This window comes from Apodemus sylvaticus, chromosome X (assembly GCF_947179515.1).
Source record: "Apodemus sylvaticus chromosome X, mApoSyl1.1, whole genome shotgun sequence".
Taxonomy (NCBI): Eukaryota; Metazoa; Chordata; class Mammalia; order Rodentia; family Muridae; genus Apodemus; species Apodemus sylvaticus.
Genome location: NC_067495.1, coordinates 105174448 through 105191373, shown reverse-complemented (window position 1 = coordinate 105191373; position 16926 = coordinate 105174448). Strand labels below are relative to the sequence as shown.

The 16926-nt window shown below is 40.5% G+C and overlaps 1 protein-coding gene across 1 annotated transcript; it reads right to left on the bottom strand.

Annotated features, from left to right (window-relative positions):
* Window positions 1–1583: 1583 nt before the first annotated feature.
* Sertm2 (serine rich and transmembrane domain containing 2) lies at window positions 1584–1853 on the bottom strand. The gene has a single exon (XM_052170603.1). The coding sequence runs from the start codon at window positions 1851–1853 to the stop codon at window positions 1584–1586; it is 270 nt and encodes an 89-aa protein (XP_052026563.1).
* Window positions 1854–16926: the final 15073 nt, after the last annotated feature.

The following is a 16926-nucleotide window of genomic DNA, read 5'->3' as shown; positions in this document are numbered from 1 at the left end:
AATTTCACCACCATGCTAGATTTAGGGCACAGTAAAGGGGTCTAAAGTCTAAATTGGCTACAGACTAAAAAGATATATGCCTGGCACAAGTGCCATGAATCTCACATCCAGTCCATTTTTATACCACCACCTCAGTCCCCAAAGGGGGAGATTCTATGAAATTTGATGACCATGATTTAATTACAAGGGACAGCTCATTTATGTACGTGTGTGTGTGTGTGTGTGTGTGTGTGTGTGTGTGTGTGTGTGCAGGCAAAATCTAAGACAGGTATATCATTTCTTTGGTGGCAAAACTATGATCAGTTTTGCAATTTCAAATTTGTAAACTTCACTCAGCTCCTTTGGTTTCACTTTGAAAAGTCAAGTTTTTCTTTTTTTAAAAATTAAATTATCCATTACTGGCACACTAGAGCTACGCATAAGAATGGACATTTTCAAAATATATTTCTCTTATAGATAATAAGCGAAACACTTCATTTTTTTGGCAGGGATCAGGAAGGGAGGAACATTTTCTGGGAAAGACAAATGTAATATTTGAGAACATTGATCTTATAAAGAATCTGTTGCAGGGTAACTCTTAGTCCTATCTCCCTTTGTCTCAGTTTGTCTTATGCTCATATCTAAAGACGGACAATGAAATAGCTCTCTGAACAGTTTTCAACAAGAAAAGCTTGAGGCCCAGAATGCTGGCAGGCTTCGGTCAAAGTCACAGTCACTCAGTAACAGAATCCGAAGACCAATTCATTTCTGCTTTAAAATACACTTGGGTTCTTGAGTTTTCTTAGCCAAGTCTGACTTCAAATCAAGTTCATACTCATGTGCAACTCAATCCTGGGAGGGCAAAAAACAATCTGCATGTATAATGTGCAAATCATGAGAACAATTTGACTTAATTTTTCCTTGATTTAGAGGCGGCTCCTTATCTCAGATTGTAGTGACACATCTGCCATCATCTGGTTTTAAAAAGTTCAATCTTAGTAACAACACAGACACAATATACACATTTTTCCACCAGAAATGTTCTGCAAAAATTTCCCTTTAAATTGTTACAGGTTCTTTAAATACCTTCTTTCGTTTTGAAGAAACCTGATGTTCTTTTGAGGAAAGAAGAACAATCCTTACCATTCACCTGTGACATGATTTAGCTCCATGTCAGGAGATGTCTGTGTTGTGTGTGAAGCAATTCTTTAGGGCTAAGGTAATAAATTAAAGCCTGTCATTTTTCGGGGGGAGGAGGGGTCCTCACACATTCAAATGTATAGTTTCTCGAAGCTTCCGGGGATCCTGTGTTTTACCGACTGCTGCTTATGAATTTCTGTGGTCTGAGGTTTGTTCAAGGCTCAGGTTCTCTGGTTACTATGGAAACCTGCCAGCCCAGCCAGCTGCTATTTCCCGTATTTTAAAAGAATGACTCTAAAGCCTCTTAGAGGTCCCACAAGCACAGTCAGAGGCAGAATGACAGCATCAAAACACAAGCTGCTTGCTGTTGTTAGGTGGGAAGTCTCACGTGGAAAGGAACCCTTCCTAGGGGTCAGCATGCCAGGGGTTGCTCATAGCCGCTTGGTCTCAGCATTATCCTGACTTTAAGGAGTGGGAATTCGGCTTTGCATCTCTACATCTGTGAACTGAGGAACACTTTCAGTGCTCTCAGTGATGGGTGAAATGACATGTTTGAGCCGAAGAAGCATTGTGAAGAGCAGGATAAGAAGAATGGCCAGGAGACTCAGGAATAAGCCTACGTACATGTACAGGTTGGAATACTTGTCTGAAGTGGTGTCAACCTCTGTTGCCAGAGTGGGAAAATGAGCCCGTCCAGTGAGATTTCCATGATACCTAAAATGTACCTCCGTCATCACTCAAGACTTGAGCTGATATTTGCTTCTATTTGATTTCTATTGCCCTTGAGGCATTCCACAGTCCCGGTAGCCTGTCTGTGAATGTATTGGTGGCGTTCTAACAATCTGCTACAGAACAAAATCAGTAGTGTATAAGCAAGAAGGCAGTGGTCTTCTAAGTTGCCAATTGTTGCGCCTCCCTTCCCTCTAGCAAGCAGTCCTCTCCCTAATTGGTTTATCAGCACTTCTTAGCAAGTTTAGCTAAATAGCTATCTAAATAAATAAATCTATATTCAGTTCTCACACTCTTGATTTTACACTGGTGAAAATAAATATGGTAAAACAGCTTTATAATACTGGCATAGAGACAAGAATCTCCTAGGATTTTTGCCTTTTTTTTTTTTTGTAAAAGGATAAAAGCTCCTTTTTATCTACAGCTCACCTAGATCTGCAGACTTATGGTGTAAATTTAATTGGGTTCTTCTGTGAGACTGTTTGCTAAAGGTTTTGCATATCTCTGTCTCAGCATATCTGAGTTTTCACCCGTTATGCCTGAATTTGTCAGTCTTCCCTAAGGTTGGAGACTGTAATGTCCCTGCCAGATCCCCAGCTTGAAGGATATAAGAATACAGGAAATGAATTGTCTACAGCTTTGTGGCCATCCCTTGTGGTAGGCTGCAGGGAAGGTATTGTCACACCCACTGATTCTTAAGAGGAGGAGGAGAAGGAGGAGGAGGAGAAGGAGGAGGAGGAGGAGGAGGTTTCAGAGATGGTGACAACTGGCCAGGGCTCAGAGATTTCGACCGTTAGGATTCTTCAACAGATTAATATTCCTGAAAATAAACAAAAGAGAGAGAATGTTTCAATTATCTAAAAAAAATAGGTGGCAAAATATTTTGAGATAGATATGAACAAATGTATTGCAAATTAGTTTGCCGCCTGAATACTAGCTTTAAAACAAACAAACATGACTTTACATAATTCTAAGTGCCTTTTTCCTCGGCAGGAAATGGCCGTGAAAAGGAGAAAGAGTAGCACGCACTAAACGGAAGAGAGTTACTAGGGCTACATTAGTAAAGTGGTTTTCATGCTGACTGATCCTGATCCCCAGCCTAGCTTTTTGGATGCTAATCTTCCAAGTACGACTTTAGAGATTCAGACTTTATTGGTCTGGGATGGGGCTCAAGCAATGCTAACTTTAAAAGCTCCCCAAGTAACTGTAAATTGCAACCAGGACTGAGAAGCACTGTAAAGCCGGCCATTGAAACAAAGACCTAAATTTCAAGATTTGATTTTCAGTCTCCAGGTCCCACTGCCAGTCCTCACTTTAATGAATCACAGAATGTTCAGAAGTTTGGGCTTCCCTAATATTGTTGCTCTTTCTCATTTGAGCTTGTGGTGTGAGGATATTCATTGGATTCAGTCTTTGTAAACCAAAAGAACTTAGGGAGGAGGTATGCCTATTCTGAGTACAAAAGGACAGAACCTTGTCCTTATTAGTAAAAGCAGTCCTGTGTGTAAATAGAATGGTTCTGCTCGACATTTCAAAGATTAAACTAGAATATAAGGGACCAAAATAAAGAATGGAAACAAACAGAATTTGTTACACTTCTGCAGGCAACAGCAGCAGATTACTGGCAATGTAGCCTTGTTCTGTCTCTTTTTCATAGACCTCATGAGTGTTAATAGAAGTACTTCCAACAGTCACATTACTCACGATAACAAAGTTTGGCCCCTGCTGGGAGCACTTCAGTCTGAATTTACATCCCCTAGTCTTCATTGCTATATTTTGTTTGATTCACATGCATCTCAGTCTCTCCACTTCCTACACAGAGTACACACACACACACACACACACACACACACACACACAGACACCGTGGAGCTCCTTTTGTTCTGGCCAACTACTCCTGGGCATGGAGCCTTCCCTAGAATGTTGTTTATATATCCAGTGACATTCCATTGGAAAAAACAGATTTTTTTCCTTCCCCAGCAGGTATCAATTGCTAATAGCTTCTTGGCTGGGGTGGGGGGGTGGGGGGTGAGGGGTGGGGTGGGGAGTGGGAACCTGTGCTCATTTCCCTTTCTTAGTGCTGGCATTTTGTCTGAATTTAATATGTGCAGGTCTTGTATATGTTCTTCTTAACCCCAGTACCTGGGATTTTGACCTTATGTGGTAAGAAGGCCTTTGCAGATGTAATCAAATTAAGATGAGGTCAGTGTGTTGGCCACAATCCAGTGACTAGTGTCCTTATAAGAGACACAGGGAGAAGACCAAACCAGAGACTGCAGTGATGTGTCTACAAACCAAAGAATGCCAAAGATTGCCAGCAAACACTAGAGGCTAGACAGAGCTAGGAAAGATTCTCCCTTACAAATTTCTGAGGATGTGATTCCCAGCTGATGCCTGAGTTTACATTAGTGGGAGCCTTGGCAGCATCCCAGATTAAGTGAATACATTTTATATTTGAGACAGGGTCTCACCATATAGCACTAGGTGGCCTGGGATTTTCTGGGCAAGCCAGACTGTTCTCAGGGTTGCAGAAATTCTCCTGACTTTTCCTTCCACGTGCAAGGATTTGAGGCTTGTACCACATACAACATCCATTTCTATTGCTTTAACCAACCTGGTTTATGCACCTGTGCTATGGAGCCTTTAGGAAAGGAACACCCACGAATCAGCACCTTGCAGCTTTTCATGATAATATTTCTTAGTGGGAGCTGAGAGAAGTCTCTTCCCCAGAATAATGCATCTGGGGCAGGCATGCTAGTTAAAAATGTGAATTCCTAGGTCATTTCCCTTGAGTCCTGGTCAGAATCCCCTGGGACAGGACCTTGAAATTTCTGTTTGTAGCAAGTTACCCACTTAGTTTCTAAGCATGTTCTTTAGGGAATGCTTTTTATTCATAGGTGTACTTCAGGAGTACTTATTAAGCTTCTAGAGTTCTCTCTCTCTCTGTCTGCAGAGGTTCTGAATTATTCAGCTTATATGGAAGGTGAACATTTGTACTGCTCAAAAGCTTTACAGGTGATCTTATTATACAGCCAAGACCTAGAAGCACCACTCTACAAATAGAACAGAGAGCTTCAAATTCAAGGCTCTTGATGGTCACAGGCAACTCACACAAGTAGCATCTTTTGCTCCAAGTGCTCCTTTGGGTATTAAATGTCTTGTTTTAGGTGTTAGTCTGAGCAGCTTTTGTTCCCAACGAACCTTCTCCCTGTGACTCTTTACTTCAAGAGTGCTACATTAGCCTAGAGCCAGTCTTGGAGGTATATGCCTCTTAGGCCAAGAGGTGGAGGCAGGAGGATCAAGAATTCAAGGCCAACCTCATCTGCACAGGATAATCAGGGCCAGCCTGGGCTACATGAGAGGAGTCACAACCCCTCTCACAAGGGGACAACAGACAACAGAAGAAGAAATGCGACTAACCTAGAAATAAGAGCTTCGTACGTTTTCCACCTTTGACTCTTATAAATGACTTTTCCACATACCTCCCAGGTGAGACGCCGAAAGAAAACGAAGCATTTGCTATGCATTAAGCCATGAGAGAGATGACAATAGGATTCCAGTACCTTTCTGGTTGTCCCTGTAAGCTAAAATACACAGGCTTTGATAAATCATATGCTTTGGTCTTTTGGACACATTATCATCATTAGTAAATTCAAGTGTTTTGTTTACTAAGGGAATGAATGCAGTGAACAACATAGACGAACACCTGGGAACAGACTCCAACTGCAAGAGATTAACCATTAATATGTTTTCCTCATCTCAGCCCTCTATTTACTTCGTTCAAGCAGAATCTAATAATCAATACCTTGAATTTTTTTTTCAGAAACCTATGCCTAAGCAATGTTGTGTGTTTTATTTTGAAATGTGAAAAAAAAATCTCACGACAAAGGTCTGTATAAAGAAAATGAGAAATTAGTATATACAATAGAATTTTTTTCATCCACAAAGAAGAACAAAGTTATGTTGGTTCCATGAAAATAGATCCCACTGGTAAATCTACATTAATCAAATTAAATCAGTCTCAGAAGGACAAATATCATATTTTCTCTTACCAAAGGTCCTAGATTTTTATATAGACAGAAAAAAACACACACCCTTATATACACACAACACACACAAAATGAGAGAGACACACACACACACAGAGAGAGAGAGAGAGAGAGAGAGAGGTGAAAGTGTCTAGGAGGAAAAGGAATAGTGGTGCATAGGAGATAATTAAGTGTACAATATACACTTGAATGAAGTGTCTTGATGTAGCACAGTACCATGAACAATGAATATACATATACAATGAAAAAATTAAAACGTTTTTGGCTCACGTGCAATGATTAATGTGTTATTTTTATCTTATATTACGTTAGTATGTGATTCAGTTTGAGAGCCTCATAACAAAGGCCCCATATATGCTATGAGGTTTCCTGTTGTCATTGGACTTGCCTTCATTCTCCATAGCTTGCTATAGAAGATTATCAATGCCCATGCTGCCCTTAATTCCTTCTAATACTCACTCAACCTAATTCTTTGCTTTCATGTTTTTGTTGGAAAAATTTCTTCTCCCTTTATATATATATATATATGCATAGGGAAATCGTATCCTTCTTGAAGGTTCACCTTATGAAACAGATCTTGCTTTCTCACCCCAATCTTATTTTCCACAATGTTCCTCTTCAAGAGGAACTATCCTTGGCTAATATTGTTGATTATCTGTTTGGTATGTTTGATACACTCTTTGATGTTTTCATACAATATTCTCTATCTTCTGAAACTCTGCTTACATTATCTGATCAATAATAATTGAATAAATACCAAACATCCAAGCATGCTCAATATCTTATATAAAGTGGTTCATCTGCATATATTTTTATACATCTTTCGTATACATCCATCCATCTGTAGATTACTTGTAATACCTAATAGAATGCATATATTATTTTACCTATTTTTAGGAACAAATGAGAAGAAACAAAAAGTTGTACAGTTCAGTGGGGACACATTTTATTTTTTAATATTTTGATTTTGTAGTTGGTTGACCCTACCTTGGGTTGGATTCACAAACTCAGTACCCTCAGGTAATGAGGGCTCACAGAACAACTGGGAGAAAAACCTGAATTCCTTTTCCTTTCTATTCTCCTCTGAGGCTTCCCAATGGTTTATGTTATAGAGAGTAAATTCCGGATTATAATATGGCATTAAAGAAACAATAACTTCATTTAGATAATGAAGAAATGAAACTCATTTCACTTAAATACTTTCCCAAAAACCTATAGGGATGCACTAAACTTTTTCGCTCTCTCCTTTCCTCCCCCTCTTTTGGCTGCGATGGGTATTGAGCCTAGGATCTTTTACATGCTCATTAATTGTTCTACCACCGTGTCATATCCTCCAGGATAAAGTTTAGAAAGTGCAATTGTAAATACATGACTTTTGTTAATGAATGACAGTGCATTTCTTGCCTCCTAGATCATTAAGCATGCATTTCCTTAATTTCCAATATTTATTAAATACTTATCAGAATTCTGTAAAGCTTGATGAAGGTTAAGTGACAGAAATATCAGCCACAATTGTCAGTTTCTTTATATGTTTGCTTTGATGATTAGAAAATGAATTATATAATTTCTTAAAACCTCTGCAGTAGTTTGTAGAGTAACAAATGCATGGGTCAGTTCAGATAGGTGTATTAGTATCTTTTCTAAAATTCATAAAGGCCTTTGAATTTAATACATGAAAAGTTTAATAAATGAAATGAAATGAATGTCACTGCATTCCTGTATCAGTGAGAACTTCACATAAAAGCTTCCCAATAGCAATGTTGTGACTCTTTGCTAATTAATTAATCAATACTTAATGAATTGCACAGATAACAGGATTTCTACATGAAAAGCTCTGCACCATTTGAAACAAACAAACAAACAAACAAACTCCCCCACAATATTTCTATCTATTCTGGGGATCCAATTACTGTGGATAGATTTTCATAGAACTATTTTCTTACCCAGTATTCTTGTTTGGAAATCATATGAATATAACTTCATTACTAGTCTTTGTAAAACGTGATAGAAAGGTATTGGTGAGGAAAGGTCAGAGTGAACAGGGGGCATTAAACTGAGGAACTAGAAAAAGGCAGAAGAGAGGAAATTAGTAAAGGAAAGAAATGGTAAGTAGGGAGCAGGCAGAGGTGCTGAGGTTAGATAATGAGGGATATGGAGGAGAAGAAATGGGAAGAGATGAGTTCTTGAGATAAGAGAAGGAAGAGAAATAGGAAAATATTGGGAAAAGAGAGAGGAAGAAAGGAAAGGAGAAGAGAAGTTTGGAAGAAGGGGAAAAGAAAGAGATTGGTAGAGTTAATTGGCGATGTCAATGCTAATCTATCTACTTCATTTCTAATGTAAATAAAATACTCAAGAGTGGTGTGAATGCAACTTTGGTTTTCCTTTTGCATATTTCACCACTAACTTGGTAAACAAAATTTTTGGTGATAAGAATCTTCTTGCATTTTACTATGCGATTTGGATTGCTAAGTTTACGGTATCTAACCTTATAGGAGTAAAATGGCATACACTCTGAGATCATGAATTTTTCTCCTTAAAATAAGGAGAGAAGTGGCAATTTCTTTCTCTACCAACGTCAAGAGGGATCACAAGTGACAGACTTATTTCTAACCAAGGCAAAAAAAGTTCTATACAGGTCTACAACATCAGACTGACATTTTCAGCCAAACTTTATTGAGTGCCAATCAAATTCCAGGCATTAAGGTCAGCACTGGGGACACAGAAATCAGTGTAAATTTATCCCTGTTTTGGTCATGGACGTAGCCCAATAGTTCCTTTTTCTTGTTATTGATAAAGATCTGAAAACAACTCCCTGGCCATTTTCATAGTTCCTTGCATGCTACCTGCTATACAAATTTCAGAGCTGAAATCCTTACACACAAACAGGAAAACAACAACAACAACAACAACAACAACAACAAAAAACCAAAACAAAAATCATTGGAACAATTTTGAAAAACAAGTTCCAGCTGTTAACTGGCATCACTTTCACGAGTTAACACATTCCGTTTGCAAGTACCTGCCTAATGAGGGATAGAAAACTAAGGGAGGTTGGTACTGCTAAAGAGTATCTAGTTTCTTATCAGCCTATGAAAAACTAGTGTCAGCAGAAAGTGCTCCTTCAATGCTTAGAGACATAAAGTGCACAAGTGGGGGTTGCTGTATCTTCTGCGGCAGACTGTGCCTGTGTGTTACACCTGCTGGTAAATAAAGATCATTCTCTGCTCACTGAGAATAGCATCATTGTACTTCCACATTTTTCTTACCTTTCCTGAGTCATAGAACGAATATGGTTGGCGATTTAAATATCCCCTTTGAAGCTTGCACCGGCAGACAACTTGTTCAGGAGCATCTCTGGAGTATCTGGAAAACAGACAGAAACCTTGAAGCATCCTCTTACCTAAAGAAACGGGACTATGCCCGTGCAAAGTGTGCTTTCTCATTCATCTTCCTGAAGAGTCATTCTTTTCAGAAAAGCAGGAAAGCACCTTCAGTTAGTTACTTAAAATCCCAGTTAGCACTTACGGCTCGGCTTGGCTCCAGAAAGCAATTTCTGATGCCCTTTTCTTCTAAAATGCAAAGAGCACTGCGAAGTCTCTAGCTGTGTAGATGCCCTTTTGGAACATTTGAATAGAAGCAGCCTGGATTAGTTAAGTCCCTGGTTCCTCCTTTGCAGGCAACAGTTTGGCGAATGCAGGAAAGGTGACGATTCCACTCTGCTCAGCTCTGCCTGAGCCGCTTGAAGCCCCAGAGGGAGGGAGGAGATAAAGGCAAAGTTTGTACAAGCCTTCCACTTTAACCCCTTCAAGCCTCCTCCACTGAGTCTGTAGGATTATCTACGGGTTGCTCTCTTTATAAAAGCTGCTTTATGTGTCATTTAAGAGGATCAGATCTCTTCTTCAATTCAAGAGATTTCCCCCCTCCTACCTCTCACAGCAATACGGGCTTACAATGGAAACATGCCAGGGTGCGGTGGTATTTAAATCAGTCTGTCTTTGCAAACAGCGAATGCATGTGTATATTTCTGAGCTAGAGAAACATCTTTAAGGTGCCATGTTAATAAATTTAGTTTGACTACAACGTCGAAATTAAACAGCAACCTGTTACCAGTTGAGAGTAGGAAATCTTGGAAGAAGGGGTACAAGTTCCATGAGACATGAATAATCCTGTGGTGTAAATGGTCTATCTTGTATATACTAAGGAGATTAGCATTTCTCAAGGCTAAGTGTGTATAAGGCATTGAACATAAAAACTTCATTTCCTGAGCCAGGCATGAGACAGGAATATCAAGAGTTCAAAGCCAGCTTGTCTACCCTGTGAGTTTCAGGATCTGAAAACTGGGCAGAATGGTCCTACCACCTGTCCTTTTTGTCTCTGTGACAGTGGCTCTTAACCTCTGGCAGTCAAGGATGTCTTTGAGAATTTGCTGGACACCTGGTTTGGAACACTCAGTGTCCCTCCTCCAGTAGAGTATAACTAGCTCATTGTTTATCCAATAGCACCTGGTCGTCAAGATTTTTCTACTAAGGTAACAATAATAACTATGAAATATCTTGCCAATTTTAAGTAATTATTGGACTGGGCATGTGTCTCAGCAATAGAGCACTTTAGTATGCGTGGGAGCCTGGGTCTGATTACTGGCACTGCAAAAAATTAATTAAATGACTACTCTGACTTTATTTTTTTATTTGTTTGCTTATGTACCTATTTATTTTTCTCTTATACAACACATTCTGACCACATCCTCCCCTCCCTCTCCTCCTCCAAGTTCTCCCCCCCCCCCTGTCTCACCCTCTGATCCACTCCTCCTTAGTTTCTCTTCAGAAAAGAGCAAGCCTCCAAGGACATCATCTGAACATAGCATAATAAGTTACAATAAGACTAGGCACAAAACCAGTCATATCAAGACTGTACAAGACAATCCAGTAGAAAGAAAGTGGTCCCAAGAGCAGGTGAAAGGGTCAGAGATACCTATACTCCCATTGTTAGGAGTCCCACAAAAATACCAAGCTTCACAACCATAACTTATATGCAGAAAGCCTTGCTTAGACCTATACAGTGTCCATGATTGTCGCTTCAGTCTTTATGAGCCCCTATGAGTCCTGCTTAATTGACTCTCTGAGCAATTTTCTTGTGGTGCCCTATACCCCTATGACTACGTCCTTCCTCTCCTTCTTCTTCAGGGTTCCCTGAGCACCTCCTAATGTTTGGCAGTAAGTCTGCATCTGATCCCCCGACTTTCCTTTTATTTCTACATTCTCCTTAATAATTCCTGATTTTGGTATATATACACAATGGAGTACTATTCAGCCATTAGAAACAATGAATTCATGAAATTCTTAGACAAATGGATGGAGTTGGAGAACATCATACTAAGTGAGGTAACCCAGTCTCAAAAGATCAATCATGGTATGCACTCACTAATGAGTGGATATTAGCCTGGAAAATTGGAATACCCAAAACATAATCCACACGTCAAATGAGGTACAAGAAGAGCGGAGGAGTGGCCCCTTGTTCTGGAAAGACTCAGTGAAGCAGTATAGAACAAAATCAGAACAGGGAAGTGGGAAGGGTTGGGTGGGAAAACAGGGGGAGGGAAGGGGACTGATGGGACTTTCGGGGAGTGGGGGGATAGAAAAGGGGAAATCATTTGAAATGTAAATAAAAATATATCGAATAAAGAAAGGAAAATGTAAAAAAAAAATAATTTCTGATTTTATGTTATTTCCCACCATTCCAGTGGTTACAATTGTTTGAGGTCTCCTTGAAATCCTAAATACCTCATTTCCCAGTGTGACCTAGGATCTCCATCTTCAAACAGGTAGAGTGCTGAGACCAGTATGCTTATGAGTAAGTACAGGATAAAGCTCATACATTTTTTTTCTAGAGAAATGATTTTACATAAATATTTGTAAAAAATAATAGTTATATAATGTGATTAAAATTCAAGTTTCCAGGAAGATAATAGATGTTCTACAGAAGATGAGAAACTCTAGTGCTAGATCATCATACACAGAATTTACAAGGAAAATGCTCTAATAAAGAAAAAGTGTACTTATAGCAGGAGTAGCAAAGGGATTTGTGGAAGGATTTCTCTGCAGAGAGTTCCTGCCAGCTTTGTCTTCATCACCCATAAGAGCGACAGGGCCGGGATGAGAATACCTACTGCATCTCAAATGTTCTCATGCTGAAACAGTGGGTGAAGAGGAAGTATTCCTAAGAGAGACACTTATGCCCTTCCCTTTGGCTAACAGGTATGCAAGAGTCCAAGCTTGAAAATGAGTGTGCTTAACAGGTATGTATGCAAGAGTCTAAGTGTGAAGCTGACTTGCAAAGAAACGGTCTTTATGGAAGGAATGAATCTAGGAACAAAGAGCTCTGCTGGGCATGGAATCGGTGGCCATTTTACACCCACCGTCTTAAAACCCTTGAGATTGTCCTCACTTTCAAAAATGGAAGAACTTATACAGGGTGCGGTAGCTCATGCCTCTGATATTAGCACCTGCGAGGCTGATACAGGAGGATTACCTTGAGTTCTAGGCCAACCCTATACTTAGTGAGTCCAAGGCCAACCAGGGCTGTAGTGTGAGAACTTTTCTCAAAACAACAAAACATCAACAATCACTAAAACCAACCAAATAAACAAACAAAATGGATACAATTAAGATGGAATGCCAAACTGATTTTTCTCATTTGATCAAGTCTTGAGAAAAACCTACCTGACTCTGTAGCACAGAATAGAGGCAGTGAAGGAACCTAGGGCCTGAGTTGACTTTCTCTCCAGGAAAATATTCATTCAGATGTTTCTAACCCATGGCATGTAGGCTGAAGGCAGTTAGGGGGTATCTATGAATGCCACCCAATACAAAATCATATACCCACTTAAAACATAAGAGGTTTTATGGGTATTTTTCCCTTTTTAAAAATTTGGTTGCCCAATATTTGAGTGAGTATTATAGGTGCCAAGTTCATGTTGCACTGTTGAAAAGTTGGACCAGCCTGGACCATTAAACTGCATCACAACTCATCTCCTGGATGCTGTGCCTTTTACCTCCTGCTTTTCTTTTGTGTTGGGTTTTTAAAATGATACTTTAGAATTTCATAAAATGTGTCTCGATCACATTCCTGCTTCCACTCCTTTCCCCCCAAGTCCTCCCAGATACATGCCTCTTCCCTTTAGTCACCATTTTGTGTTCTTTTAATATTTTTAGAAGAGTTTTTTTTGGAGACAGGATTGGCCTTAGCATTGGTATAGAGCAGATGACCACGAGCCTCTGGCCCTCCTACTTTACCTCCTGAGTGTTGGCAATAATTGCTGGTGCCACCATGTCTAGCTTATGGGTGAGGGAAGATGCTTTCACTTCATCTTCCTGAAAAGTGATAGGTCCAGGGCGCTGCCGTGTATCAGCGTGCTCATGCTGAGGCACTGGTGGAAGAGGAATCTGCGGCCTTGCTTCCTTTATTTTTTTCTATAAATTGTTAAAATAGCTCCTGCCCCAGTGTGGTGGAAATCAGCTTTTGTTCTTCCCATGCTTTGGCAACATTGTAAATAAACCCATTTTTCTCAAGGTAGCAGGAAATTATACATGTGGTAGGTAACAGTGGGAAAATGGCTCACCAGAAGTTGACATTTACTCCTAGCAACAGACAGAAGGTTAGAGCTATAAAAGCCAGTGGGTGCCCTTAGCGGAAGGTATGGGTTGGTCCGTGTTGGGGTTGTTCTGTATTTGCTTAGTTTGTCTTCACACACCATGTGTAAATGTTTCTTTAGAATCAAATGGGGATTAATTCTTCCCAGACCCTATAAAACTGACTCATCTGGGAGAGGAGAGGCAGGAATCCTAGCAACAGGAAGCTGGAGATAACTGCTGAGTATCAGCATAGAAGGACTTGATAACTAAATAGAAATGTGTCAGTTCAGAACTCCTGGAAGAGGGATTCTCAGTGACAGAGGCCTTTGAAAAGCCCACAGAGACCTCAGTAGTGGGAAACCATTCTCTAAGGATGGGATGACCAATTCTCTTATTTTCTTTTCATGTGCTTACTTCTACCTTTGTGAAGATTCATACAGGAGTAGGCAAGTGGAATGGAAAGGTATGTGTGCCCCATCGAGTCTAATATCCTACATGTTGGCATTTCATCTAAGCTCCGCCCCACAGTTACCTGGCAACAGCCAGGTGTGCCTGACTCACTCTAAAAGGAGATGCTTGCCCCCTCCTCACTCCCTTGCTTTCTCTTCTCCTCTTGCTCTTGCCCCTTCCCCCTTCCCCTCCCTCCCCATTCTGTCCCCCAGCTCTCTGTCCACATGTTCATGGTCTGCCTCTACTCTTCTCTCTCTCTCTCTCTGTCTCCACTATTCCCTCAACTCTCCTCTCCATGCCCTAAATAAACTCTATTCTATACTATACCATCCTGTGGGGGAAGGGATGCTTCAGCATGGGCCTGCGGAGGCACTCCCTTCCCCCATACCATACTGTGCCTCCATCAAACATAACCCTGGTTTCTCTTTACATACATACATACATACACACACACACACACACACACACACACACACACACAAAACACAACATTGCCTCCCTAATATCTCCTCCAAAGACATTTGCAGTCTATGGGCTTTAGTATGGACAAGGGCAGAAGATCTTATCTGGAGTAAAGACTCTCTCTTCCTCTTCCTTTGTCCCTCTCCATCTCCCTCTGTCCGTCTTTCCCTCCTCTCTGTCTCTCAGGGTTTTTTCTTTTTTTGTGATGCCTTGTCTCATGTAGCTCATAATGGCCTCAAAATGACTATCTTTCTGAGCCTGAGCCTGATTCTCCTCCAGTCTCTACTTCCCAAGTGCTGGGATTACAGGCCTGTATCAGCAGACCCAGGAAGATTGAGGAATTTGATTAATCTCTTAGATTGACTGCATACTGATTGCTGAATCAAGATTATGTTTTGTCATTTAGTGTGACTGTAGAATTGCCATCTGTCCAAGTTTTCATCTAGAGTCAGGGGCAGAATACCCCAAAGGCATGTGTTTTATTGAGGGCATTGAGAGATAATGATAAATTTCACTTTCAACATTTCCCATTTGTGGGAATCAGAGATGGCTTAGTCCATACTGTGTCTGCTATTTGCATGCACACAGGAACACACACTGACAATTGCACTTGCTGATTCATTCTTTTATTCAACAAGCATCAGAATGTATTATGTTCTGTGCATTGTGTTAGGGGCAGCACATTGTGCTAGGCATTGTTTTGTTTTGTTTTACAAAAAGCCAGATAAATATTAGACTTTGCAGAATATACAGGATTTTACCTTCCCCTTTCTTTGTTTCTCTCTTCCTTCTCTCCTCTTATTCTCATTTTCTTTTGATCTCTGTTGAGACAGGATCTTGTTCTGTACCTCTGAGTAGCCTATAACATACTATTTATGCCAGGCTGGACTTGAATTCGTGATAATTCTCCTGCCTGTTTCCTGAATGTTGAGATTACAGGCTTGTGCAACCACACTCAGCTAGTGTGTATTTTTCAACTAACCTTTTATGCCAGGCCTGGCTCACACCTGTAATCCTCTCACCAGAGAACCTGAGACAGGTGGATAGCTGCAAGTTTAAGAGCAGCTTTTGGTACATAGTGGGTTCCAGAATGCTTTGGGGCACATTGTCAAAAACAACAAAACACCCCCAAACAGAAAAAAAAAAGCAAATAAATAGATAAACCAACCATTTAAAACTAAAAATGAGTCTTCTCTTGAGAGCTAATTGAGAAGAGGCCATGTGTTAGAGTTGGCTTCTGAACCTTTGTTTTCTTCATCCGAAACTACAGGCAACACACAAGACTTAAGTACCACCAATTACTATACATTATTATTGTTATTATTAACACATTCAGCATCCCAATCATTCCACTACATTTAGCAATTGACAGCATGGGCGTGGCTGGAGGGATATCCACATTAAAGCCTTTGTTGGAATGCTTTAACTCTCTGCAGAACAGCAACTAAAATGACCTGCTATACGATTAGTCATAAATACAGTCCTGGAATTTTTTTTATTTTTTATTTTTTGCCTATCCATGCGTACTGTTTAAGATATCTTCCTAGTCGCTAGGCACTGCTACCTCAGTGATCAGCTGAGTGCACAAATCTGTTGAAACAGCAAGTCCCTGTCACTTCTCTGCCTCTCCTCTCCTGCAAAGCTTTGTTTCTCAGCAGTAATTAAAATCGTCTGTGGTGTCATAGCCAACCATTGCTACTGGAACTGCTCAATCCACTTCGGTTTCATGGTTTCACAAATTGTTGGCCTCAAACATGATGGGGAGGCAGAGCTTCTGCCTCCAGAGCCTCTTCTTTTTATAGTCCCAAACTTTGAAGACTGATTGTGTGTACAGACCCATATTGGGGCAGTCATGCACTTGGTTTGAGTTTGACTTTGGTCAAGGACAATCCCTGGCTCCGGGCCAGGAATCTGCCTTTAGGACATAATAGGGAAGTAGGTTAAAGCAGGAATTTTAATCTAGGGTGGAGTGCTCGAAGTAAAGGTTAAGTTCATTGTTCCTCCAGGTCTAGGAATTCCTGAATTAAGCAGTTGACCCACCCAGCTGCCGGAGCAGTCAAGATGAGGACCTCCAAGAGAAGCTAGACAGACAACTTCCACCGGAACTCAGGCTGGAGTCTGGGGGGAAGGGTTTGCCCAAACTGTTAAAAGGTCTGGCGCCATTAAAGTTTCCGGCCTCGATCAGTGAAACATTGTCCTGGCCTTTCTTTCTTTTCTGCCCCTTCCCTATCCATCCCTCAGCTTCTGTTCCAGAAACCCACTTCGTAATAGCTGCAGGCAGCTATGGAATCCAACAATTGTGGAATTTCCAAAACCATTGTAGTTTCTTCCAACTCCAAAATTTCTCTAACCCTCATTAGCCAAGCTCTATCTAGCTGTTTGGTTTATGGATTTCCTAGATGCCACTTCCAGCATAGTCACGTCCCTGGTTCCCATAAGCCCACCCACCACTGCCATAGCCTCTGTTACCTCTGCTGTAAACAGGG